This window comes from Trichosurus vulpecula, chromosome 9 (assembly GCF_011100635.1).
Source record: "Trichosurus vulpecula isolate mTriVul1 chromosome 9, mTriVul1.pri, whole genome shotgun sequence".
NCBI classification, from domain to species: Eukaryota; Metazoa; Chordata; class Mammalia; order Diprotodontia; family Phalangeridae; genus Trichosurus; species Trichosurus vulpecula.
The window spans coordinates 185,790,550-185,818,253 of record NC_050581.1 but is presented as its reverse complement, the minus strand read 5'-3'; the positions used below and the strand labels follow the sequence as shown (position 1 = coordinate 185,818,253).

At 46.2% G+C, this 27,704-nt stretch overlaps 1 protein-coding gene across 6 annotated transcripts in view; it reads left to right on the top strand.

Moving 5' to 3' along the window:
• The window catches only part of FLNB (filamin B), a 158,920-nt gene that overhangs the window by 98,286 nt on the left and 32,930 nt on the right, over positions 1-27,704 (top strand). For 3 of the 6 annotated variants that reach the window (XM_036739512.1, XM_036739510.1, XM_036739509.1), the window contains exons 19-29: positions 4,074-4,191; positions 7,304-7,566; positions 11,486-12,083; positions 12,580-12,753; positions 14,123-14,285; positions 14,692-14,852; positions 19,078-19,245; positions 20,738-20,830; positions 21,608-21,731; positions 25,476-25,632; positions 26,133-26,322. In XM_036739512.1, the coding sequence (XP_036595407.1) occupies positions 4,074-4,191; positions 7,304-7,566; positions 11,486-12,083; positions 12,580-12,753; positions 14,123-14,285; positions 14,692-14,852; positions 19,078-19,245; positions 20,738-20,830; positions 21,608-21,731; positions 25,476-25,632; positions 26,133-26,322 (2,209 nt within the window). The remainder of the gene's footprint in view (positions 1-4,073; positions 4,192-7,303; positions 7,567-11,485; positions 12,084-12,579; positions 12,754-14,122; positions 14,286-14,691; positions 14,853-19,077; positions 19,246-20,737; positions 20,831-21,607; positions 21,732-25,475; positions 25,633-26,132; positions 26,323-27,704) is intronic. The other 3 variants (XM_036739515.1, XM_036739514.1, XM_036739513.1) reach the window with 1 other exon arrangement.

The following is a 27,704-nucleotide window of genomic DNA, read 5'->3' as shown; positions in this document are numbered from 1 at the left end:
AATTCTTCATATTTGATGTTCCTGCATTGAAAGAATTGGCAAATCCCTGCAAGGCAGAAAAGTCAAGCCTTACTTGTGGCACATGTAACGAGGCAAGACTTGCTGGGCATCAAGGAGTCTGAGTTAGAAGGACCCTCGGAGGATGTTGAGTCCAGCCGGTACCTGAAGAGGAAAGCAGGGACAGTGTGTAATGGGCACACACATGCATCTCTAATACATAGTGTGTATAGTGCGTACCATCATGCATCTCTCCGTACGTATGTGCACATATAATGCGATCACACATACATTTCTACATAGATACATATACACATGACAATCTCTATATGCATGCACACGTGCTATGATTCATATACACCTTCTCTCCATGCTACATGCAGGCATACATACAACCACACATGCACACATCTTTACAGACACACAGACATACATATATACATGTAACACATACATGCTGACACACACACATGCGTGCTTTACATACACTCATAAATACACATTCACGTAGAATTGTCCCATTGTCCAGTTCAGCAATCTTATCACACAAAGAAGCAGAGTTGGTTCTTTCTGACCTGTTCTTTTCATTCCTTCCCTATATGTTTGCTAGCCATTCCTCTCTTGAATGACCTATTGTGGAATTTTGCCAAGGACCCCCCATGTTTTACTGTCCTACCATTTGCAGATGCTTCCCATTCCTTCCTTGAAAATCTGCCCATTTGCCCTTCTTTTGCCCTGTTTTCTGGCTCATCCTTGAGCATATAAACCAGTTCTTTCAGGAACTCTGGGCGGGCTTCATATTTGTTATTGTTCAGTTGTATTCAGTCATGACCCCATTTGGGGTTTTCTTGGCAAAGATACTGAAGTGGTTTGCTATTGTCTTCTCCAGCTCATTTTACAGATGAAGAAACTGAGGCAAAGAGGGTTAAATGACTTGCCCAGGGTCACGTGGGTAATATGTGTCAGAGGCCGCATTTGAACTCATGCAGATGAGTCTTCCTGACTGCAGGGCCAGCCCTCTGTGCGCTATGGCGCCCCCTAGCCACCTCAAGGCTTCATTTAAGGCTTCTCTTACAATAGCTCTATGCTGATCTGGGGACCCAGTTTCCTATTCACCATTTTTGTTCTGTCATTTTCATTGCAAAGGTCCTTCTCTTTGGCAGACAAGAAAAACCAGAATCAACAGCTCTGCCCAATTTGTTGACCGCTATCCAACCGATGGAGAAGTCCTGTCCTTTCTTTAGTCTTCCACTTCTCCTCACTATAGGCTTGAACACCCTCTGCCAGCTACAGCTTGTTTTGGAGTCACTGCGCTCCTGGAATCATGCTTACCAGACCATTCCATCCTTTTGTATTTTTCCTTTGTCTCTTGGCTTTCATCTTTGTAAATATCTTTTGAAGTTCTTTCTTACTTCGGAGAGTTCCCTATGCATCCCCACCAGGCTTTTCAGGCAGCTACCAATTATTTCTCCTGTGTCCTCAGAATTTCATTCTTGATGGCTTGCCATCCCTCTTGTGCTGATTTTCTCATATAAAATTTTAGTCCATATCATTCTGCTCTTCTTTCCTTTGAACTCTTTGAAATCTGTTCCCCCAAAGTCTAGCATGCATGGCAGATTCAGTTTAGCTTTCCTCTCCTTTATCATACAGTCTATGAAGAAAGGTTCCCATCATCATCATCCCTAGCAATGATCTTTCTTTCTTGCTAGTGAGATTCTGATACAGAATAGACTTTCTCTTTGTTGGTTCTTCCACCTTTTGGAGGATGACTCTATCATTAAGGCAAATCAATAAGTTATTAACTCCTCGGCTTCTAACCAAGAGAGAGAAGTTGGGCAGATATCTGGATAATGGAAGGGCCCTATCACTGCTATATCATGCTTCTCTGCTCTGTTTCACAAATGCATCTATTTCATCCTCCTTCTGTCCCAGTGGTCTGTAGTATAGTCTGATGACAAGATGGCTTCTCTTTCTGCCTCTACTGATCTTTCACCTAGATGTTTCTCACCATGCCTCTGGTTTCCCCCACACGAGGCTATGTTCTTATCAAATGCTGCTCCTCTATTCTTTTTGCCCATCCTGTTTCCTCTGAACAGGTCTGAACAGGTCATGTCCCTCCCAAGCCACATTCCAGTCATGGGTCTTATCTCACTAACTCTCAGTGATGCCCGTGAGTTCAAAATTGCCTCTTTGTGTTAGGCCTAATTCAGCTTGACTGTACCTTTGCGTTCAGACGTTCAGAGTCTTCCTACTGATATCTTTCTTGGATTTTGTTTGCTACCAACTCCTGGCCTCTCAGCTCTTTCTCATCTTCTTACTTTATAGCTACTCTGTTGTTTCTTGATGCCATGAATATTTGTAGGCAGTTTTCACCCTTTCCCTTCTTTTTTCTAAAGCCCTTTGAATGTATGTGTGCAACCTTTGACCTCTGGCAGAAGCACTTACTTCCTCAGGATAATTTCATTTCTGTCCAAAAATCCAAATGCATTTTCTTGTAGGAAGAGAAAAATATAGGGTTTTTTTTTTTTTTAGTTAAATTAACTTTTATTGTTGGCTGTTGGGGGAAAGGGCTGGAGAATTTTTGTCTGTGGTATTTGTGGGAGATGACAAGACCAGGATGCTTTTGTTAGTTTGGATACCTAATGGAGAATAGACCAGCAGCTTAGCCTTTGGTAAGCTCCTGTACCCTTAGGTGAGGGGAAGCATTCTGGGAACTTTGAGAGACTTTGAGGGACTTATGGAAAACAAGGAAACAGGAAGTGCTGGGAAATTTAACTAACTGTAGTTAAAATCAGGGCTCTTGTAACATGCTTCCTGGCAATATCAAGAAACAGCAGGTGACCCGGCTAGAGCACCAGCCCTGGAGTCAGGAGGACCTGAGTTCAAATCTAGCCTCAGGCATTTCCTAGCTCTGTGACCCTGGGCAAGTCACTTCACCCTGTTTGCCTCCGAAAATAAAATAAAAGGAAATAGCAGGATCCTACAGCTGAGTGATTAGGAGTTGAAGGCTTTGTGTTCAAATCCCGCTGTGCCCATCACTAGCTGTGCCCTCCCAGTCACATTGGTCCCTCTCCCTGAGTCTCAGGGAGCCTTATCTCTAAAATGAGGCTGTTGGATCAAATTGACTTCTGAGGTCTCTTCTGGTTTAGGGTTTTATCTTGAGAACTTTCTGATTTCGTGGTTTGCACAAAGTTTTAGAAAGTCTGACTTAGAAGTGTGTTTTATCAAGAAATATTCATTCTGCTTGGGGGCAGTTGGAAAGGGGCTTTGCGTTCTTCTAAACTGCTACTGTTCTGAGGCTTCATCAGTGAGGCCTGAGCTCTCCTGAGGACTGTCAGGTTACAGGGGAAATGTTTATCCTCCTTCCCACTTCCCTGTGCCTTTCTTGTCTGCAGATTTTGTTCAGGTTTCTCTCTCTCTCTCTCTCTCTCTCTCTCTCTCTCACACACACACACACACACACACACACACACACACACACACACACACACGCCTCTGAGAGCCAGCCTAGCCGACCACCTTCTGCTGGGGGCAGTGGACTTTCCTTCAAGCATCAGCCCACTTGGTGGGGGTGGGAGTGATGGGTAGTAAAACCACCCAGAGATGGGGAAGTAAGCAAATATTGTGTTCAGCTGACGTGGAGCTGGTACCGGGGAGGACAGAGAGCCTACTCAGCTCAGACGCCATGGAGTCTTCAACCAGAGGCCGCTGGCCGGGGCTCATGGTGGCCTGCCTTTCTCACACTTCACCTTGTTTCCTGGAGACAGAGCTCAGACGCGACACGTGGTTGTCTCAGGGTGGCTTACAGCCACGTTCTTCTTTCCTGGCTAACCTCTGCTCCCTGTTCAATGAGGCAGCCACTAGGATCTTTAACTTCTGTTTTATACCCTCTGGGTATCAGCCCCATCACCTCCTCCCAAGCCGGAGTTGGTGTGACCAGGCTGCCGTCTCAGCCCCACACAGGGTTCGGTAGTGCATGATGTTGGGAGGATAGAAAGGGCCAGGCTTGGGTAATGTGTCAGTGGGCCAGGGTCTGACAGGTTTTTTGAATGGCGCCCTGTTTTTGTCTGTTTCAGGGCAGCACACAAGTCCTGGTGACCTACGGTGGAGATCCGATTCCCAAAAGCCCCTTTGTGGTGGAGGTTGCTGCCCCTTTGGATTTGAGCAAGATAAAGCTCAATGGGCTGGAGAACCGTAAGTGTGGGCAAGGGGGCTCCCTGAGACTAGACATCGGGAAGGTCTGCCAAGCCGTGACAAGCAGCTCCCCTGATTGATCAGAAGATCATGATTAGAATAGCTGACTTTTAGAGAGCGCCTTTGGGGTACATATTATTTGGTTCAGCAGAAGCCGTTCTCTCTCCCTGCCCCCTCCCCTCTTCCAAATGCCCCTATTTCTGTAGTGAGGTGGGGTAGGGGTCACCGTCCTCACCCTCGACTGGGTCTGAGGTTGTAGAACCCTCTCCGATGCATCCCTGTCCCTGGTTCCCTGTTCTCATGGTCACTTTAAGTCCCATTGATTCTTCTTCCACAGCATCTCTCCCACTGCCCCCACCCTGGTCTGGGCCCTCATCCCCTGGCTCCATGGTGATGGTAGTGGCCTCCTAAGTGGAGGGTTTTCCCTTTTCTAATTCATCTCCATTTTAGCTGTCAAGATAGCCTTCTTAAGTGCTAAGTAACCTTCAGTGTGATGCTCTATACAGTCTCTGGAATAAAATGTAAACTGCTAAGCTGTAGTGGTTTGGAGTCAGAAAGACTTGAATTCAAATTCAGGCTCAGATACTTCGAGGCTATGTGACTCTGGGCAAGTCACTTAACCCTTTTCTGCTTCTGTTTGCTCCCCTGGAAAATGGGGATCTGGGATCTCATGGCTTCAAAGCTTCCCCCAGCTCTTCATCTAAGATCCTATTCTCTTCTGCCTATCTAAGGCTTATTGACTGAAGGAAGAGATCTCTCTTCAGTTCAACAAATAAAGAGGAAGCACCTTTTCTGCCCAAAGTATGTGTCTGGTCCTCCCCTCTACTGCCATGCCCACTGTTCCCCTCCTCCACACCCCATGGAGCCAGGCTGCTTCTGGCACACAACTAGCTGCATGACCTTACATGCCATAGGTGCTTAATAAATGCATGCTGCATTAAATTGATGAATGGCCCATTTAGGCACAACAGCTGCCACGTTGGAAAGGACACAGAAAGGGGCAGCTGCGGCCTTGTAGAAGGAACCAGGCTAGAGTCAAGGTCTGCCCCAGCCCTGGGTGTGTGGCCTTGGTCGGGCACCAGGCTTAACTTCTCCATCCTCTAGGCAGTTCTCAGGATGTGGCTTCTTAGCCTCTGGTCCATGAAGTTGTCTTTAATCATTGTCTTTTGATCACTGTATTTCAGTGGAATTCGTTTTTTTTGTGATTCTACGGCCCTTATGTATTTTACAACCTAATTCTGAGAAAAGGAGTCTTTGGGCTTCCCCAGACTTCCAGAGGGGGCCGTGATACAAAGATATTAAAGAACCCTTTCTCAAAGACTACAAGCCCCCAAGCAGGTGCTGATCTGCATTGGGGAGGGCACTTTCCTCCCTGGAAGTGCCCTATGTCCTGTTGTGAAAAACCAACAGTGAAGCTTAGATCATCAAGCTCACTGGCCTCCAAGAGCTTTCCAGAGCTCAGGGAAAGAGGAGGCCACAGTAGACCCTCAGTTCCATTTTGCCCCTTCATTTTCTGCCTGGAACAAGGGTTCAGATGCCACAGAGATGATGCTCTTAGGACATTTAAGGCCAGTCATGGCATGTACCATTCTTGTCCAGCGGCTCCTTCACCTGGGAAAGTTGTTGCTGGTCACTCCAGGCTCTAATCTAGCCATGATGAATGCTGGCGAGTAAGAGCCTGCTTTCCTCTGATAGTCCTGACCTCTCTGGTGACAGCTGGCAAGTTCTGAGTGCGGATTCAGCTCCTCTAGAGGAAGGCAGCATGCTCACTAGAAAGTCATGTTTTGGCCAAGCGGGGCGAAGATGTAGCTCTGAAATATGTCCTCCGCCTGTTTATTTACCTGTTTGAGAGTGTTTGGTTTGGCGATGCAGGCAGCTTTTCACCCTGCTCTGGGGCGGGTGCCGGTCACCTCACTGCTTCCCTTTGTGGAGAGCACTTTGCCTATTTGACAAAAATAGCACCAAAGATATTTGGCCAAATGACAAGTCTCGCAGTAAAGCCATCAGGCCTCCCAGACAGCCATTTGTTTCCCAGAATCTGCTTTGCTCTGTGCCCCGTTTATAAATCCCCTTTCTCTTCTAGGCTTAGCCCTTGTCTACTGTTGACTGTTACGTGTCATTGATCCGAGGGAGATGGAAGGTTCTTTGGACACAGGGTGGACTTTGGGGTCAGACCTGGGTTCAAGGCCTGCTTCTGACACACGACTCTAGCGGTGGGACTAGTGGTCAGTTATAACCTCTTGGTGCCCCGGGCCACTCCTCAAGATCCGATTCACCGAGTGTTTATTGAGCCCCTGCCTTGTTCTAGGCACTGTGCTAACCACTGGGGTGACCAAGATAAAAAATAAAATGGTCCCTGCCCTCAAGTAGTCTACATTTTATTGAAGGGAAAACAAAATTAAGGAAAGAGCAGAGAGCCCTTTCAGGAGCACAGGGAGAGTGTTAACCCCTCTGGGGATTAGGAGGCACCTTTTGTCAAGAGATGACACTAGGGATTCCTATGAGATGCAAGACAGAAGGGAGAGCATTGCCTTCATGAGGTACTAAGTGTAGATGGATATGACATTTCTGGTGTGGATATGGGAATCAGATGTTCTGCTGTTCTGCATTGGGGTGGATGGGGTGGTCAGGGAGTTTTGGGGTTGGGAGTTCCCTATGTAGTTAAAGTTACAGGTCTAGATGCCCTCCCTCCAGAAAAGTGGAGGCTCCCACCGAATAGGATTAAGGGTATGACCCATCTGGAGTTTCTTCCAAAATTTGTCTAGTCCTAACTGTGTTCTTTGGTGACAGCCTGGTGTAGTGGACAGGGAGCTGACCTTTGAACCCAGTAAGACCTGGTCTGACATACCTGCTCTGTGACCTGCATGGGCCTCCTGACCCCTCAGTTTAGGCAGCCTTCTATAAGTTGTACAATAGGAGCTGTGCTAAGGATTTTTCTTAATTGTGTGTGTGTGTGTGTGTGTGTGTGTGTGTGTGTCCATCCATCCCGGATCTCCCTTCTTGCCCCAGGTGTGACCTCTGGAAGTGCTTCCTTTTGAGACCCATCAAAGTGTCCCAGTGGTGGTGATGTCTCTGTAAACTTCCCTTTCCCATCCTGTTTCTCTGCTTCTAGGAGTGGAAGTTGGGAAGGACCAGGAGTTCATGGTGGACACCAAAGGAGCCGGAGGGCAGGGCAAACTGGACGTGACCATTTTAAGCCCTTCTCGACAGATGGTACCGTGCCTGGTGGCTGCGGTCCCTGGCAAGGACTACAGCACCACCAAGTACATCCCCAAGGAGGAAGGCCTGTACGCTGTGGATGTGAGTTACGATGGGAACCCCATTCCGGGCAGTCCCTTTACTGTGGAAGCCTCTCTGCCCCCGGATCCTTCAAAGGTAAAGGACTCTCCTGTCCCTTCCTGGTTGGGAGACATGGATTTTTCTGCAGTTTGGGTCCTCTCCTTCTCCTCTTTCATTACTTCTGGGTCTCCAGGATTCTGACTCGTGTACAGAGAGCATTAATTTTGGTCTAAACTGGTTTTGCATTTTATAACATTGCTTTTCTCTGTCATTGGTGACTAAAAGGGAAAGTTGACTTTGGAGGCCATGAAAAGCCAACTGGCTTCCTATATGGTGGTATTTGGGTCATAGGGGACCGCCTTTACCCTAATCCCCTCAAAGACATGGAAGCTGTGCTTCCTTCCCCCTCCTCCCACCCCCATACAATAAAAAAGAATAGGAGAAAGGTGAGGGTGGGGTGGTAAAGGAAAATTCACTGGAGCAGGAGAGATTCAATCATGGCACTCACTGCAGTTGAGCCTGTCTCCTTTGGCTGTCATGCTACCCCCGGGCCTATCTGCCACCATCCCACCTGCCCAGGCCCTTCCTCTAGCCCTTCCGGCTGGTCCAAGCTGATGAGAAGCGCCTCTAGCACAGACAAAATACAGACTACTTGGTACTATCAGCATTTACATAGCACTAGCTGTGTGACCCTGGGCAAGTCACTTTACCCTGTTTGCCTCAGTTTCTCATCTGTAAAATGAGCTGGAAAAGGAAATGGCAAAGCACTCCAGTATCTTTGCCAAAAAAAAACAAACCAAAAAACCAAAACAACCCAAATGAGGTCACGAAGAGTCAGACATGACTAAGCTAACTGAATGACAACAACAAACAAGCAATTCAACTCTATGAGAATAGATGCTATTATTATCCAACTTTACACATGGGGGAAAGTGAGGCCCAGAGAGCTTACACAGCAAATGACTGTCTGAGACAGGATTCAGACTTGTTTATTGACCCTGGCCTTCAATCCCTGCCCAGTGACCAGGCCAGTTGCAGCCTGTGGGTTCCGTGGAATGGGCATCGGTGTGACCATGGATCTGAAGACCAGCAACCACAGGGACTAATTACACACCTCCCTGGCTTCCCGCACCAGTTGGGATGACTGTTCATCTCCATGGCTTCAAATTCTAGCTCGTAGTTCATAGCACAAGAGTTCCCATGGTCCTTAAGGAGACCACATTTCACATCCCTATTCTAAGACTTGCCCCTACTGCCAAGGTGATGCATATCACTATTACTCTACTGCTGTGACCCCTGAAGGGGAAAAGGAGCCAAGTTTTTTGGGGGGAAAAATGACCCAAAAATAGTTTGTCAAAACTTGAGGTTCAGCAGAAATTTTTTGAGAAATGGATGTTGGAATGTCGGCAGTGTTTCAGTTGTTAGAAGAGATACCAAAGGATAAGTTAGACTACAGAATTATATTTACATATATTCAGATCTCTTATCTTCTAGTTGTTTGGAGCTCCTAGTGAGGAAATTCCCTCTCCCAATACCCAGCACCAAGCTTCTTGCAGCTGGCTGCCTTAGTGAGTTGCTGGAGGTGCCAGGATATTAACCAACTTTTTTCTGAGGCTCCAAGATGGTACCAAAGGGTCACATGATCATTATGCATCTGAGGAAGGACTTGAACCCAGGCCATTCTTTTATTTATTTATTTCTTTGATTTTTTACTTTTATTTATTTATTTTTTGGCCCAGACCATTCTGACTCTGGATTTCGTCTTCTCTTTACTATACTTTGCTATCTTTAACAAGATACTAAATAAATTGAGAGGACATTAAAAATTCACTTAATATTCAATAAAATGAGAGTTAATTGGAGAAATTAGAGAAAATCCAAAATAATATTCAAGTACATGAAAATATCAATAAATGAGGCAAAAAGCAAGAAAGACAATCCAAGATCGGTAAATAACAGAAATAAAAGAAAAAGCCCAGGATGTAATCTGACTTAAAAGGCAACTAATGTCCATTTGTACCAAATTATGGGATTTAGAATACAGAGCGAAAGGCACAAACATTAGATTAATCGGAATCCTAGGCCAATAAGGAGAAAAAAAAAAGGTTAGACGCTCCATTCAAGGACCTAATTATATATCTATTAAAATAGAGCGGTGGATCAGTGGAATAGGTTAACACACAAGATGCAGTAGTCAATTGCATGCTGTCTTGAGGGGAGGAGGGGAGAGAAAATTTGGAACTCAAACACTTGTAGAACTGAGTATTGTAAACTAAAAATAAAAAATAAATTTAAAAAAAAAACAAAAAAACCACCACATTTCCAGGTAGACATGCTCAAACAACACTGGAGGGGAGTGGTCCACAAAGAAATCACACTTATAGTTCTTTAAGGCTCAGAGTTACAGCATTACAAGGACAGAACTCTTCCAAGTGTCAAGAAAGAAAAATACCTTACTGTGGCCCGTTATCACTTTTCTTAGTCATGGCAAAGAAAACATAGGATCCACAAACCTCAAACACAGTCATGTGTATTTGAATGAAAAAGACCTTCAAGATTTATCAGCAGAAATCCTTAATTAGATTCTGCTGAACAAACAGTAAAGGAAAATTCCTGACAGATGAGTTCTCAACAAAAGTAATAATATGTTTTAATCCTGTGACTTACTTTTTTTAAAACCTTAATTTCAAGTTGCTTTCTTGGAATGTTTGGACCAGCTTGCAGCTCCACCAATAGTGTATTTAGCATCCTAGCCTTGGGCACAATCCCTCCAACATTGATTATTCCCATTTTTTTCCATCTTTGCCAAACCTCCATTCCTTTGCATTTCATAGAATGCGAGTATTCTTGATGAATGAGCAGAAGCAAAAGCTATTCTAACTTATGTGTCAACATCTGTTGCAGAGGATGAGGTAAAGGAAATCTGCAGGAAAACCTTGTCAAGATCGTCTTCCGTGGAAGTCATCATAGAAAGCAAAAATGACAAAAAACACCCATGCCTTTGACCTAGATGATGGCATTATTGGGAATAATATACTTTTATGATAGCAAATCGAGGTCTTTTATTTTAAAGAAGCAAAGATAGCTATAGTAGAATTATATATAATTATAAAAAACTGAAAGCAACCTGAATGTCCAGCGGTAGGGAATTGGTTAAATAAATTGCTGTGGGTTAATGTTATAATATAATGAAAGTGAAAACATATGAGTAATGTAAGGAAATCTGGAAGGACTTTTATCAAGTAAACAACTTTTATCAAATACCACTTGCTCGTTGGCTATAGTAACAGTGGCTTAGGCCGGATGATCACTGAGGTCTTTTCCCATAATGGAAAGCAAACAAAAGGAAGAGTCCTTGATTCTGACTATATAAGAAAAGTTAATGAGAATAAATGGACAAATGGAAAACGGAGTAACTAAGAAGCAGTGCCATTCTAGGCACCAAAAATAACCTTTGCAAAATATGTCTTATTTCAAAACAAGTTTGTGTGATATTTTATGTAAAGCTTTGTAATTAAAAAATAATTTTATAGGGAGCTAGTCTGGTGGTTATGTAGAGACCTAGCCTTGAAATGATGTGTTTTGTCTAATTGACTGCACCCCCAGACCCCTACATTCCAGTGTCATGGGCTCTGAGGTCTGGTTTAGTAAGTCGTGTAAAAAGGAATAGAGGAGGGGTCGAGGAGAGGGGTTGAAAAAGACCTTGCTCACTGAGAGCGGCCAAACCTTCCCCTGTGGTTTTTAGCCAATAGGCAATTTGGATGTTGACATCATGACGCGGTCCTTCTTTCCTGCCATTTGTTCCAGCTCACGGACATTTATTTATAGTGTTTTTCTTTGCCTTTGCCTATAAAACTTGATCTCTTCTGTGTGCTTGAGTCCATAACCCAGACCCATTAGGAGGCTGTCTGATGGAGCTGGAACGCCCTGCTAATTTCAAGCTTGTGTGTGGTGAGACTAATCCTGAATTGACAAGACTTGAGCAGAATAATTTCCTTTTTTCCCCCCGTTGTAGGTGAAAGCCCATGGCCCTGGACTTGAAGGTGGTTTTGTGGGCAAGCCTGCTGAGTTCACAATAGACACCAAAGGAGCTGGCACTGGGGGCTTGGGCCTGACAGTAGAAGGTCCGTGTGAAGCCAAAATCGAATGCTCGGACAATGGAGATGGAACCTGTTCAGTCTCTTACCTTCCAACGAAACCCGGCGAATACTTTGTCAACATCCTGTTTGAAGAGGTCCACATTCCTGGTTCTCCATTTAAAGCAGACATCGAGATGCCCTTCGATCCCTCCAGAGTCATGGCCAGTGGCCCTGGGCTAGAACGTGGGAAAGTGGGAGAGGCCGGCATCCTGAATGTAGACTGTTCCGAGGCTGGGTATGGGGTCCTGGGCATGGAAGCTGTGTCTGATGCTGGGGTCAAAGCTGATGTCCACATTCAGAATAACAAAGATGGTACTTATGCCGTGACCTACGTGCCTCTTGCTGCGGGTATGTATACCCTGAGCCTGAATTATGGAGGAGAGCAAGTGCCAACATTCCCTGCCCGGGTCAAGGTGGAGCCAGCTGTAGATACAAGCAAAATCAAAGTCTATGGACCTGGAATTGAAGGGAAAGGTAAGGGGATACTTTCCATTCCTCCTCCTAGAAATGCAGCCATCACCAGATGCTCACTTGTTTAGGCTAGGATGTAAGCAGACGACATTTTTAAAAAATCTGATTTCCTGGGCAAAAAAGCAGCTTGGGTCAAATGGTTTTCAGCAACAATCCATGGGGACTTTGGGACTGGTGTCTTTGTCTAATCAGTGATGTGGGACCTGGCATTCCTCATTCTGGTTAGACCTGGGATTTCATTGACACCAGACATTCCCAAGTGTGGAAACTCCTTCTTCCAAAGTGTTTTTTGTGCTTTCTTGGCAGCTTCAGTCTCAAGGAGCTTCCTGGGAGAGTTCGGTCATTTGCCCAGGATATCCCAGCTTTGGACTCTGGTCTCCTAGGCTCCAGAGTCCACTGGGCCACACAGAAATATGCAGATGTGTGTTGACAATAGCTAGAACTGCTCTTTGTGACTCTTCCTTCACAAGAGCCTGATGGCTTTATGATTGTTCTGCAGACGTGTTTCGGGAAGCCACGACCAACTTCACGGTGGATTCCCGCCCGCTTACCAAGGTTGGAGGGGATCACATTAAAGCCACCATTGCCAACCCCTCCGGGGCCTTCACGGATTACCTCCTCAAAGACAATGCAGATGGGACTTATGATGTTGAGTTCACACCATTTGAAAAAGGTGAGCTGGCTTTCTTTAGTCCTGACAAAAATGAAACTATGCATTTTAAACAAATCTGATGAGTCTTGGTTTTTTTTTTTTTTGCCAGTGATCTTAAAAATTTTTTGACTCTGACCCAGGCTTTTTATATTTAGTAATTTTTTCCAGAAAGCACATGAAAAGTGACTCTTGGGAAGAGTCAAAACCCTGGCCTGGAGGGATGCTGAATTTTGTGCTGTCTCTAAAATTTTTAGCCTATATTTCTGTTTAGTTTCCATTTCAGCTAAATAATATAATAGGTTGTGATAATAATAACTATATTTTTTTGGTCTGGAATTGTGACTTCTGGTGTAGAAACTCCCTCCACTGATGCAGGTTGGCAACTCCTCAAGACTCTGGCCTTAGAGAGTTGCCTGGGACACTAAAGGATTAAGTGGCTTGCTCGTGGACACACAGGCCTTCTGTGTCAAAGGCAGGAACCAAGGCTCCCTCTTCCTTGCTCCAAGGCCATGCTATCCATTAAGCCACACTGCCTTATAATAATAATAACATTAGTGATGACAGCAGTAATAATAAAGATGAAAGGAACAGTCATGGTGGGGTGGATAAAGAGCTGGCCTTGGAGCCAAGCAGACCCGGGTTCAAGTCCAGTCTTTGATAGGTATCGTCTGCTCGATCCTTGGTGAGGCAGTTAACCTTTCGGTGCTGTAGGCCAGTGGTGTCAAGTTCAAAGACCGAATGTTGACTTATAGAAAACCACAAACTAACATCATCTGTTTCACATAATATTTTCATCTATTTTATTGAACATTTCCCAATTGCCTGTGAGGCAGGTAATCCTGGTATTATTATCTACATTTTTAAGATGAGGAAGCCAGGCTTGAGAGGTGGTGAATTGCCCCTCTTTGTTCATCTAGTAAATATCCGGATTGGGGTTTGAATACAGGTCTTCCTAATCCACATCCACTGTTATTCCAGCTAGTACCCAATGTTGACTCTGCTGGGCGCTACCTTTTTGTGCTTAATGGGTGTATTACTTAAAAAAAGTAGTTGACGTATTTTTAAAGCAGTCTTTGTTTCTGAATATTTCCTTTTCCCATCCCCTACCCAGAGAACCATTCCTTACAGAGAAAGAAACCATGATTTTATTGATATTGGGAACTCCCAGGTGGGAAAACTCCTTCTACCATTGTAGCTCAGCACCTTATAGCAAAAAAAAAAAAAAATTTTGAATGCAGTTCAGGAAAATGAATCAGTGACAGTATGTAGTGGGTTCCATACATATAGTCCTGCCAGCCACCTCCCTCTACCTCTGCTGAGAAGGAGGCACAGATTTTTTCTCTCATCTTCCTCAGGACCTAACTTGATCTCTGTGTATTTCTTTAAATAGGTCTCCACACAGTGGACGTGACATACGATGATGTGCCCGTGCCCAATAGCCCCTTCCAAGTGGCTGTCACTGAAGGCTGCCACCCATCTCGAGTGCAAGCCCAAGGGCCTGGGCTAAAACAAGGCTTTACCAACAAGCCCAATCCCTTCACTGTGGTTACCAGGTAGGGGAAAGCTGTGAGGCCTCCATTGAGAGCTCTCCAAAACACAATAGGAGCCCAAGAAATCAGGGTGTGGGTTTTTGGTCTTAGGGGATTATCTTTGTTGCTACAGAAATAGACTTAGTACTGAGAACTGAAGGAGAAAACATCTCCTGCTTTAGCCCCAAGGAAGAGACCCTGACGTTTTCTGTAAAGCCTCATGAGCCAGAGTGGGTTATGCAGAACCCTTCAGTGATGCTCCCTGCTTGGCGGTGGGGGTGGCGCTGGAAGGAGGGAGGGGGCACAATGGCCAAGCAGGTAGACCCTCGGGATCCTTGTGGTTGGTAGAGAAATGGGAGTGATGGCAGAAAAGGCTGCCGTCCCCAGGCTTCTCAATTGGGTACTGACTTTCCTCCTGCCTCCTTTTCAGAGGAGCAGGAATTGGGGGCCTTGGAATAACCGTGGAGGGACCATCCGAGTCGAAGATCAGTTGCAAAGATAATAAAGATGGCAGCTGTAGTGCCGAGTACATCCCTTTTGTGCCGGGAGATTATGACGTGAATATCACCTATGGAAATGCGCATGTGCCGGGTAAGAGGGATTGGTTTGTGCTTCTGTCTGAGTTGGGCAGGACTTGGAGAAACAACAGGCCATGAAGTCACTCCTTAATTTAAGTTTTGGCATTGGCTGTTTCTGAATATTCTGTCTCTTGATCATTCTTCCCCCCTCCCCCTGCCCCCCATTTAATAACGGGGAAAACAATCAGGCCCACTCACCAGATGGGGTGTGTGTGTGTGTGTGTGCGCGCGCGCGTGTGTGGCATTCGCTATCCAAAGTCCCCACTTTTGAGTCATGAGAAGGAGGGTGGGGCATTTCTGAGGGCCAATTCTAGAATGACTTGGAACATGTGTCTGATTTTAAGAGTGCACTGGGGCTCGGTTCTTTGTTCACAGGATAAAGCAGATGCTTTTTGTTTAGCAAAGCATTGAGTTCAAAGAAATGCTGAGCCAACATTGTAAATGCTTTTTTTTTTTTTGCCTGGGTCTGTCAAGACTCTTCCAAGGTCTCCATGGCGTACTGTGCAGCTGCATCTCTAAGGAGCTGCTCCTCTGTTCCAGGAGGCTTCCCGGGTTCCTGTTTTGGGTGTGTTTGTTGGGCTGTGGTGGTTGCGGTCCTCTCCTCTGATATGTTCTTATAGAGAATTCCAGTTTAGTTGTATTGGGTTAACCAAATGTCCTTGAGTTCAGAGATTACAGGACCTAAAGAAACACAGATTCTAACAGTTCAGTTAATTAAATTACTGTCTCACTGTGAGCACTGGAAAAAGGTTAGAATAAGATGTGATTTGAAAGCAAGCCTAAGCAGGGTGTTTCTATAGCTGACAGCGGGTGAGGGCGCCCAACAAGTTGGTTGCTGCCTGTTAGGGGTGCCTATAAATAGAGGGAGTCTCTCTCTTAGCTCTGTAACAGAGATTTAACTTCAGTCTTGTTCCCAGGTGCTTATCTGGGGCATGGCAGAGGATATGGGGGAGAAGAGGAAGGAAGGAAAAGAAGCTTCCTTACTGATCTGATGGGCTGATTTCTCACCAGCCTGCCTATTTCCTGGTTCTATTGACTTCTGAGTGGCTAGCATCTATCTCTTCGAGCATCCCCATCTCTGTTCTTGCTCTCCCGCCCCATTCCTCTCCTTCCCAGGGTGCATTGGGCTGGCTCCTAAGCCTGGGCTGCTGAAGATGAAATCAAGCCAGATATTTTTGAAAGGCCAAATACAAAGTTTCTTTTATGAAAACAAGACTGTGCTCTGAAAACCCCAGCCGACTCTTCAGCAAAGCTCCTTTAATATACCCTGTTCCTGAGGGAAGAGGATCCTCATGCCTTGCCCCAAACAGTGTTTCCTTTGGCCTGGAAATCTGATGTAAACTGAGCCTGACACTCGCAAGCATTTCGCATTTGAAATTTTGGGTGGGGGTGTGGCCTTTCATTGTTGTTCTGTGATAGCTGTTGCCCATATTCAATTAACTCCTTATCCAATTAGTTTATCTTAGGCCTTAGAGGAACTTTATTGTAAAAGAGAGAGCTCCTTGATTAAGGCTACGTTTACTGTCATACTGATCAGCCAAAGAAATCCCACTAGAAGAACCATTCAGGAATGCCTGGAGAAAGCACCAGCGCAGTGGATAGAACGTTGGGTTCAAGTTCTATCTCCCATACTTCTTAGTTGTGTGACCTTGGGCAAGTGTCATAACCTCTGTGCTTCATTTTCCTCATCTGTAAAATGAGGTTGGACACGATGCTTCCTGAGGTCCTTTCTGGCCCTAAATCTGTGGTCCCATGCATCCCTAGAGGTAGAAGTCTGGAAAAGTAAGCTGAGGTCTGGTTATAAAAGAGCCATAAGTACCAAACCAAGGATTTTATATTTGATCTTAGTGGTAATAGGGAGCCAGTGGAGGTTACTGAGTGAGGTTAGGGTGACATGGTCAGACTTGCATTTTAGGAAAACCACTTCAGTGGCTGAGTGGAGAATGTATTGAGTTAGGGAGAGGCTTGAGGCAGTGAGACCCATTTGAAGGATGTAATCCAGGTGAGAGGTGGTAAGAGCCAGGACTGAGATGATGACTCCAGTGGTGGAAAGAAGGGAGAGATAGCATGGAGGGAGGAGTGACAGGATTTGGCAGTTGACTGGCTATGAAGGGTGTGTGAGGGTGCCAGGGGTCAAGGAAGAGCCTGGGGGAGGGGGAATTTGGCATCCGCCCTCAACAATAAGATGAGAGAAAAATAATGAATTTACGATGCTGATGGGCGGATATGAAATTAAAAATGTCCACTGTATGGTAGAGATGCAGGATTGAGCTCAGGAGGGAGACTAGGGCTGGCTGGCTAGATCTGGGAATCCTCTATCTAGAGATAATGGAACCCTGGGGAGCTGATGTGGCTCCCCTGGCTAGTAAGAATAACAAGGGTTAGTATTTATATCATCCTTTCAGATTTATAGATCTTCCCACGCTCACTCCTTATCTCATTTGATCCTTACAACAACCTTAGAAGGTAAGGTGTCTGAGGCCAGGTGCCCAGGGTCACACAGTGACCCTGGGGCTGGGTTTGAAGCTTGGCCTTCCTGACTCCAAGTCCAGTACTCTGTGCATTGATCCCTAGAATTGCCTCTCAAGGATGGGGGCTGTTTTCTAAATCTTTGTCTTTGCCTTCCCCCTATAGTGCCTGGAACAGTGTGTTTGGCATATAGCCCCACAGCAAATGCTTGTCCAGTTGCTAGTGACTATCACTAGTGACTATGACTGATTGTGTTAAATGTTTAGCTTTGATTTTGAGGTTTTTATCATATTGGCAGCCTTGAGAATTATGGGGTGAGCACAGCAGTGTGTATTTCTCCCGTGGTGGATCAGATGTGGAGAGATAACAGTAGGACAAGAAATCCTATAGCTGGAAGGCCCACCTCTGCATTTATAGATGAGGACTGACTCAGACTCAGCCAGCAAGGCCAGGCCAATAGCCCTGGGTCACCCAGCTAGCAAGAGGCAAAGCTGGGATTTGAGCGTCGTGGCTCGTCCCTGGCTGCTGCTTGGTTGGCATCTGTTTTAAGCTCACAAATACGAGGAGAAGCTCTGTGTTTGGGGCCCACCCTTGAGGTTCCTGAACCTGGTTGTTAGTACATAAAGAGAAGTCTTACAAGTGAATAGCTGTACAAAGCTGGGCCTCAAATCTGCTGTCTCCTGCTGAAAATGAACTTGCTCCAGGCCTCAGAGATCACTTTGGCTCTCATGTAGTTGCTCTGATGATCATTGTTGGGTCTTATGTCCCCCCGAGAGACCATAACCTCCCCAAGGGAGCTTATGTGTGTCTTTAGTGTGTCTGTCTCTCCCACCCACGGTGTTTAAGTGAACCGTGGGCTTCTCTGCTTCTGTAACCCCCCAAAGCAGATTGTGGTTAAGCCTTCATTCATCACTGTGGGATCTCCTTTGATAGAGAAAGCAGATGCCTCTCTCCCAAGCTGACTTCTAGACAAGCCCCAGTTGGGAAGTGGAGGCTCGTGTTTCTCGGAGAGGTCTTTTCTGTTTACCCTGTGGAGTCTCAGTTTTAAACATGTTTGGCTGTGGAGTAAACAGGCCCTGGCTCCGATGGCAATTAACTATAAGTTAGCTTTGTGGGATGGAGCTCATGTTGGGCCTGGATTGACAGTGAGCCAAGGCTGGGACTTAGTTCCCAAATTGAGTTGTCAGCTGTAGCCTCTCTTTGGGGTGGCTGAGATTCTGGGTCTAATTCTGTCTTTTGATGGGGAGGCTCTTTTCCATAGATGGCTTTGTTAAGTTGTGAGAAAATCACCTGTTCTTGGGGGCATCCTAGGTGTATGGGGGCAGAGGTTTGGATTCATCTAGAACCCTCTTTCTGCAGGATGGCCCCCGTGTTCTCTCTTCTCCCTCATTAGTTGTTGGGGGTCCAATAGGGGTGGAGGATCTCAAAGAACAGGGAGAGAACATGGGAAAAGTCAAAGTGAGTCAGTCCGTTATGTAGCAAGACCATGTGGAGGAAGGATCCTTGGCCTCACAGAATAAAAAGAACAGGATTCCCTGCCACCATCAGGAAGGAAGCCTCCGATCCAGGCTTTTGTCAGAAGTGAGATGTAAAGCCCAGAACTCGCCTGGGAGACCTCACAAGATGCTTGTGTACAAAAAAGAGGTGGGAGGGATTGACCTAAGAAATGCGAGAAGGGTGTGACAGGATTTTTGTTCCAAGTGAACACCCAAGGCTTCCAGCTTCTAGTTTGGGTTTGGTAATCCTCTGATTTTTATGTTTTCTTATAGGCAGTCCATTCAGGATCCCAGTGAAAGATGTCATCGACCCCAGCAAAGTCAAGCTTGCGGGCCCTGGCCTGGGGACAGGAGTCAGGGCCAAAGTGCCACAGTCCTTCACCGTGGACACTAGTCAGGCTGGCCTGGCCCCCCTGGAAGTGCTGGTGCTGGGACCCAGAGGTGAGCCAATCCATTCTTCCTTTTCTCTTTATATGTCTGTGCGGTGAAACAGAAGTTGAGTGGACAGAAAGCTGCTCTTGCTTAGGTAGGTCTGGCTTTTGGGCCGGCTTCTCACACATCCCGGCTGTGTTCCTGGGAAGTTACAAACCTTCTCAGCTCCCAAGATAAGACTGTAAGTTCCTGATTGGTTTTGGTAGAGGGAGTTTCTTCGGTGGGTGTGTTCCCTTAACCAGATATCACAAGTCTGGACCAAAAAAAAAGTGTTATGTTCTACATACAAGAGCTTATCAGAGATTCCCAGTTAAACTCTCAAATCCCATTCCTTGGTAGGTTGGCTTTTGAGCGAAGAGTCTTAACCTCCTTTAGGCCAGTACTCAAGCCAGGCCCTTTTCTCCTTCTGAAGTGCTTGGGGCCTGTGGGATTTCTCTCTGAATTTGAGAGAAGGATTAGAGCCTTGGGACTAGAAGGCATTGCTTCTCCATCTTGTTTGGAGTTGGGTTGAGGTTTTTGGGAGTGCTTGGGCCTCCATGTGGGATGACGGCTCACGTTGTTTGCCTCCCAGAAGTATGGCTGCTACTGCCATCAGCCATAGACATTCCTTTTGGTCCAGTGTCCTGGAGAGGGAATGTTTTGGGGAAATGAGCTTAGAGTTGGTCCTTTTATATGATGGGACTGAAGCTTTCTTGGACCTTGGGGATGGGGTCAGTCTGGATCTGTAATGGAGCATGCGGCACATGGACTACAGCTTAGAGTCAGGAAGTGCTAGGTCCTGGTCCAGCCTCTGACCCCTCCTGGCCATGACACCCTGGGCAGTCACTTTCTTTGTCAGGGTCCCAGGCAGTTGGCTGAGTCTAGAAGATGCTGGGAGAAGATTAGATCCAAGATGAAATGGTTCCTCACCAGAGCAGGGCCCACTTCCCTTTTCTCTAAAGAAGCATCTGTTAGGGAGGTCAGGAAGATGTCTTCCTGGTAACTGGAACAGCTTTGCAGGTCTAGATGGGAGAAGTGGCCTGAGATAGGGTGATGGCCTGCGCTGTCATTTTGGATTAGGGAAAGAAAGTAGCCTGAAGCCTTCTGTTTTGTGTGTATGGACTGCAGAGAGTCTTCTTTGGAGCACATTTCTCCCAGCAACTCCAGACACACCTGTTCTGGAGTTCAATGGATTTATTCCTCCTGAGGTCTTCTTGGCTCTGCAGTCAAAATGGCCTCTGAGCCTGTGTCTGTCCTCTTTGGAGAAGAGGCTTCCTCCCGGTGCCCTTGGTGACGGAGCTTCCTCCTCAGTAGCATAGCCCCCTGGAGCTTGATGGGTGGCACCTGAAAGGAGGGACAGAGCGGGGTCAGGCTGGAATTGGCCCATTCTGCTAAGTCTCCAGAGGTTGACCCTTACATGATATGGTGGCGAGGAAGGAAGAGGGGTAGGGGGAAGGAGGGCACAACTCCACCATTGTCTGGGCTACGCCAGTGCCCTCAAGTAATAGCTTTTTAATTCCAGTGGACGAGAAGGACTCCCAGGCCCAACGCAGCCCCCTGAAAGCCATTTCAGATTTCTTTAGAGGTGACCAGAAGGGCGATTTTAATGAGACAGGTTTGCAGTTGCATGTTGCTTACCCATGCATCTGTCTGATGCTTATTGCTTCTGCTTTGACTAACTCTCATAATGAAGTGAGTGGGTCCTTTAATTGCACTGTGGCGGCTGAGGCTCGGCGGGGGTGGGGGGGTGGGGGTGGGGTTTGGGAGTAGAGTATGGGCTATACCATTTTCTGAAATAAGGTCTGGCTTCCTACAACTTGATCAGTGCCTGCTTTTGCTGAGATGGCTGCTTTAGAGATTCTTTTATCCGATTGCTCCTGGGGCTTTAAGCTGCATGTGATAAGAAGCTTCCCCACACCCCAAACTCACACCCTACATGCAGCCACCCTAATAGTGCTCTCAATGGACCTTCCTGAAAGGAGGCCTCAAACCCCGATGTCAGGACATTGGGTGCTTTTTTCCTGCTAGTTCAGTAGGAGAGTTTGCCCCTTGATGCCTCAGAGTTAAAACAGGACAGCTATACTAACCCACTTTAAATGCCGAAGCCCTTTGTAGTTGCGTGATCATATTAACTGTGGTGCATATTTCTCATGTCCGTGGACAAGCAAAAGCTGTCTCATTAAGAGTGGTCCAGGAGAGACTGAGATCAGAGGAGCTCACATTGGAAGTACAATTGTTTGTCCACCCTGTGCTTCAGGAGGCCCTGGGCCTGGACGTCCACAGGCCCATGCTCAGGTCCTGTTGGGAGGGGTTTTGCTTGGTCAGCACAAAGAACTTCTCTGCACTTGGATGGAATCCTCTCCCTGACCAGAGGCTTCCCTTTTGTTCCTAGGTGTGGTGGAACCGGTGACTGTGGTGGACAACGGAGATGGCACTCACACCGTGACCTACACCCCATCGCAGGAAGGACCTTACATGGTGTCTGTCAAGTATGCTGATGAGGATGTCCCTCACAGGTAAAGGAAGGTCTTGGTTCCCTGGGCTCGCTTCCACTCTTTAATGCCAAGGTGAATTACAGTTCTCTACACATGACACTCAAGGTGCTTGTTCCTGTGGGCCTGTTAGAAGGGAACGTATCTCTGTTTTGTGACCTACATCAAAAAAATGATTGATAATTACTGCTTTCATATCACAGTCATGTCCACATAGACCTCCCTCCCTGTCCCCACACAGCTATCTCTTGTAACAAAGAATACAAAAGGACAGTTCACTGAAAGTAATCAGCACATCACCAAGACGGGCAGTGTAGACACCACTCCGTACCCTCGGGTCCTGCACCTCCGTAAAGAAGTCCTCCAGACTTGGGGACCAGGCTTGATGGTCGTGAAGAGAACATCTTCTGCTGCTTCTTGTTGTCCTTTTCATTCCCGTGGTCCTGGTCCTGTTTACTCTGCTTTGCACCATCAGTTATTATGAGCATTTCTTTGCCTCCTCATCATAGCTTTTCATGGCCCACTTTTTCTGTTTCATTCCTATGTTCAGTTCTAGAGATACAAAGAAGGGCCAAAGACAGTCTCCACTCTCAAGGAGCTCAGAGTCAAATGGGGAGGCACATGTAGATAATTATTGGTATATATGAGGAATATATGAAATATAGAAAGAATAGATGGAAAATTGTCCGAGGGAAGGCACCTGGGCTGGGGGAGATGTGGAAGAAGCTTGGGCAGGGCTTCCTTCAGAAGGTGTGATTTGAGCTGAATCTTGAAGATGTAGAGGTAAAGGAAGAGAATCCCTGGCAAGGGGCGTGGCTGGTGCAAATGCATGGAGTCGGGAGAGATGGGGTGGTGGATGACAAGAACAGCAAATATCTGGATCGTTAAGTTCATAGTGGAGGGAAGTAAATTTTAAGAAGCCGGCTTGTGAAGGGCTTTCTGTCCCAAATGGAGGACTTTATATTTGATCCTGGAGGTGATACTGAGTCACTGGAATTTGGTGGATGGGGGGGTGGTATAGTCCAGTCTATGCTTTAGGAAAATCCTCTCGACACCCAAGTATCATGTGTACGGGAGCTGGTAGAGGCGTGGAGCAGGAAGACCAGTTAGGTTACTGCAGTGGTCCGGGTGAGAGAGGACATGACCTTGAATTTAGGTGGTGGCAGTGGATTGGATCGGGTATGTTGGGTGAGCGAAAGTGAGAAATTGAGGAAGATGCGGAGGTTGTAAGTATGCGTGGTAAGGAGGTTGGCGGTGGCCTCAAGTGATATGGAAGTTTGGAAGAGAAGAGGGGGTGAGCGAAAGAAAATGGGTCTTCTCTTGGACTCGTCCAGTTTGAGGTATCCAGAAGACAGTTGGTCGTTTGGAACTGGGGCTCCGGGGAAGACCAGGGCTGATAAATTTACATGTCACTGAACCCATGGGCGTCGATGAGACCGCTCAGAGTGAGGGTAGAGGGAAAAGAACGACCCAGGACAGAGCCTTGGGGGGCACTCGTGGATGGTAGATGTGATGTGGATGAAAATCCTGCAGTGCAGATGGAGGAGGAGTGAGTGGCCAGACGGGTAGAAGGAGAGAGCCATGAAAACTCGGAACAGAGAAGCCAGGAGGAGAAGGTGATGGGCAGTGTCAAATAGTGCAGAGAGCTTGAAAAGGCTGAGGACTGAGAAAAGGCCATTAGGTTTAGCAGTTACAAGATCATTGGAGAGAATGGTTTCATCTGAAAGATGTTGGAAGTCATATTTCAGAGGGTTAAGAAGAGAGTAAGGACATGGAGGCACTCAGTAGAGCTAGCTTTCTCAGAGTTGAATCCAGGAAGTGAGCAGAGAGACAGAGATAGAGATAAGCTGAGAGCTGGCAGACTTGCTCAGTCATATCACACGAAAGAAGCTAGTTTCCTAGGCTTTTTCCAGCTGATGGGCATTTGGTGACTCCTTGTGTCTGACTGATCCTTCAGGTGTTTTTTCTTAATACTGAGTATTTTTTTTCCCCAGTTGGCATGTAAAAACAATTTTTAACATTCCCTTTTAAAAATTTGAGTGCCAAATTCTCTCCCTCCCTTCCTCCCCACCCCACTTCATTAAGAAGGCAAGCAATTTGATATAGTCACGCTGTGATAGAAAACATAGACAGAAGGAAACTCAAGAAAAATTAAGTTAAAAAAGAAGTATGCTTCAATGTGTAGTCAGACACCATCAGTTCTTTCTCTGGGGATGGAGAGCATTTTCATCATAGGTCCTTCAGTGTTGTCTTGGATTGTTGTATTTCTGAGAATAGCGAAGTCATTCACAGCTGGTCATCTTACAATGTTGCTGTAACTCTGTACACAGTAGATTTCCCTTTGCATCAGCTCATGTAAGTCTTTTGAGGTTTCTCTGAGAGCGCCCTGCTCAGCATTTCTTATAGCACAGTAGCATTCCATCATAATCACATACCACAACTTGTTCAGCCATTTCCCGGTTGATAGGTTTCCCCCCGACTTCCACTTCTTTACCCCCAGAAATGAGCTGCTATGAATATTTTTGTACATATAGGTCCTTTTCCTTTTTGTTTTTTATCTCTCTGGGGATACAGACCTAGGATAGTGGTATTGCTAGGTCAGAGAGTGTGCATGGTTTTATAGGCTTTGGGCAAAGTTCCAGTTTGCTCTACAGAATGGTTGAATCAATTCACAACTCCACCAACAATGCATTAAAGTCTCATTTTTCTTACATCTCCTCCAACATCTGTCACTTACCTTTTCTGCTCTGTAGGCCAATCTAATAGGTTATGAGGTAGCACCATAGAATTGTTTTCATTTGCGTTTCTCCAATCAGTAATTGAGTGTTTCAACAATTCAGCTAGCAGCTGCTGTGGGGGGTACAAAACCAACAACAGCCAGCACACAGAATGCTGCAAGCCCAGGTTCTTTTGATCTGCTTCACTAAGGAAAGCAACGTTAAGGGGTTAACAATCTTGCTTTAATCCAGCATACAAATATCATTTACTTAGTTCAGGAGAAAAAACCAGCACCCTGAACTTCAAAGCAAACACAAACAGATTACAAACATCAACAGACAGATCTCGTCTGATTCAAATCTCAATGCATAGTTACCAGAGTTTAACAAAGTCCCAACATTGGGGTTTTCTTCAAAGCTGGGGAGCTCATAGCAATGGCTGGCCTAGAGTCACGCACCACCCCTGCTGCAGCTCAGAGCTCCAAAAAAAGAAAGCCAACCCCTGGTTTTACATATCTTGTTCAGGGTCAAAGGTGAATCGCACATGCGATTCACCCATGTGACCTAAAATCGTCACAAAAATGCGACTTAAACCCATATGGTCTAAAAGCCTCTGATGTCACAAACATGTCACTCAAACCCATGTAACCTAGACTTTCCCTTGAGGCAAGGAGGCCATCAAAGACTCCTAATTTAATCAAGGAAACAAAGGCCAGATTCTTCAAGGGCACTTGGTTGAATAAGTGCTAAGAGCCCATCTTGATCGCCAATACACTGATTTAGAGTATTTTTTCACATGACTGTAGATAGCTTTGATGACTTCATCTGAAAACTGACCATGTCTTTGTATCATTTATTGATTGGGGAAGGCCCTTCAGTTTCGATAACTCTGAGATCTTCTCACTTGTCTCTTGCTTACTAACGATATTCCATGGTCATTCCCCTTGTTGGTTTTTATTATTTGACTAAAGCGTATTACTGAGGAGAGACGCTGACCACCCTTGGAGTTGGGTAGATGTGTAATGATTGGGACCTCTTTCCCTGCATTCAGTCCTTTTAAGGTCAAGGTCCTCCCCACATACGATGCTAGCAAAGTGACTGCGAGTGGCCCTGGCCTCAGCTCCTATGGGGTTCCAGCCAGTCTGCCTGTGGAGTTCGCCGTGGATGCCAAGAAAGCAGGAGTCGGCCCCCTTGCTGTCCAGATAACAGTAAGTTGTCTGCTGTGGGTGTTCCTGCTCCCTCCTCGAGACCCAGAGTCCTAGAAAACTAGAAGGAAGCTCTGAGAGCATCCAGATGAGGACACTGAGGCGTGGGAGAGATTAAGTTAATTTCCAAAGGTCAAAGGGCCGGGAAGTGGGAGATTGGACCGGACAGAGGTCGTTTGTCTGGTCCAGTGCTATTCTTGCTACACCACCGTGTCCCTTGTTGATGTGACCCATCAATTTTTAAGGCTGGGTTGGTTGCTGTGGGTACCTGATAATGTGATGTATTGGTGTGGAGCTCTTCCTCAGAAGAGAACATGGAACAGTGGTTCACCTTTTCTCCCAAGCATTCCTCTATGCAAAAATGATTCTAATAAACCTACCCAGAATCATCCTTAATTTGCTTTTTTAAGGTCACCGAATCAATCGAGTGCTAGAGAGGGCAATGTTTTCTATAAATGGTTCCTGTAGGTGTTGATTGAATTTGTTAATCTTGTGACGCCCAGGACCAAGAAGGAAAGCCCAAAAGAGCCAATGTTCATGACAACAAAGATGGTACCTATGCAGTGACCTACCTCCCTGACAAGACAGGCCGCTACCTGATCGGGGTCACTTATGGTGGAGACAACATCCCATCTTCTCCTTACCGAATCCGAGCCACCCAGACTGGAGATGCCAGCAAATGCTTGGCCACAGGTGAGTAGGATTCTGTGGGCCAGAACTTCTGATTGGGTCAGTGGTGTTGATGGGAACCCTCAACTTGCACTTGAAATGGCCTCAGTTGTACCCCTAATGACGAGTAACAACAGACTTCTAGCTTTTCATAAAGTTCAAGGGCATATTAGGGCATCTTGGTTAGCAGGTAGATGGTGCTGACTACCACAGTGGGTTGAACTGTCCAGCTACAGGTAGGAAGATGAACTATGTGGATGTGGGGCATGTGCCAAGGCAAAGATTTAGGAACCTCCCATGTGAGCATTGGTCTCCTAGGGACAGAGTGTTTCCTCTTTGACAACCAACATCCCTGAGATAGGTAGTAGCAGATAGATAGTTGAGGTTTCCAAGCCTTAATCTACCTTTTCACTTGCCTAATTGTCAATATATTTAGTGTCTAAGAAATGGTACCTTCAGGAGTTCAATTCGACAAGCATTTATTAGGTGCTGTAGTTATTTAGTTGCTGTATACCCAGCCCTTTGGGGGAAAAAAGGGTGCCTGCCCTCCAAGAGCTTCTATTCCAACAGATTTGTTCTGTGATCCTCTAGTTCTGATGTCTAAGGAGCTACGCTTCATTCAGCAATTTGTTCTGCCACTTAGAAACCCAGAAGGAAAATCCCTTTACTAGTCGGCCTCTGATTGCTGCTAAGTAAAATGAGGAGATTGGCCTTTATGGCATCTCCAGTTCCTTCTATATCCACATCTGCGACACCTGGAAACCCTAAAAATAAGTCTTCAGCGGTGTGAGCCTCCCTCCTGTGTGACCCAAAATATCAGTGCTCTTTAGCAGACAGTTTCATGAGTCACTGGGGTTAAAAGGATTCTTCCCTTGGTGGCTGACCTTTTGGTGGTGGGACAGTCAGAGTTCAACTGGCTCTTGGGAAGGCTGCCCAACCCCGTGTCCCGTGGCATGCCACGATGGTCCACAGGAGGCACTAGTAAAATTTCCTTCTTTAACTTGGCTGGCTGAGTACCATATGGAACTTTTGGATACTTTAGCTCGGCATTCAATGCCCTCCACAGTCTAGCCCCAACCATCCTTTCTAGTCTTAAACTTGCTACATGAATTGTGTGTCCCAGTTGAGCAAGGATTTACCAAGGGCCTGCTGTGTGCCAAGCATGGTGCCAAGATGAAAAAAGAAATGCAAGGAATGAAACAGTTCCTGCCCTCAAGGAGCTTACAGTTCTGTGGGTTGGGTCTATCACTGTCCTCTGAAAGCACTACCGTTGGCCATGCCCAGCTGTCCTCTGTCATTGCCTCTGCCTCCCAGCTTCCCTGGCTTCCTTCTTGTTCAAGAGGCCTTTCCCTCGCAGGCCCGCATCCGGCTAGCGCTGTCGACTTCCCTCTGTGATTGCCTCCCTC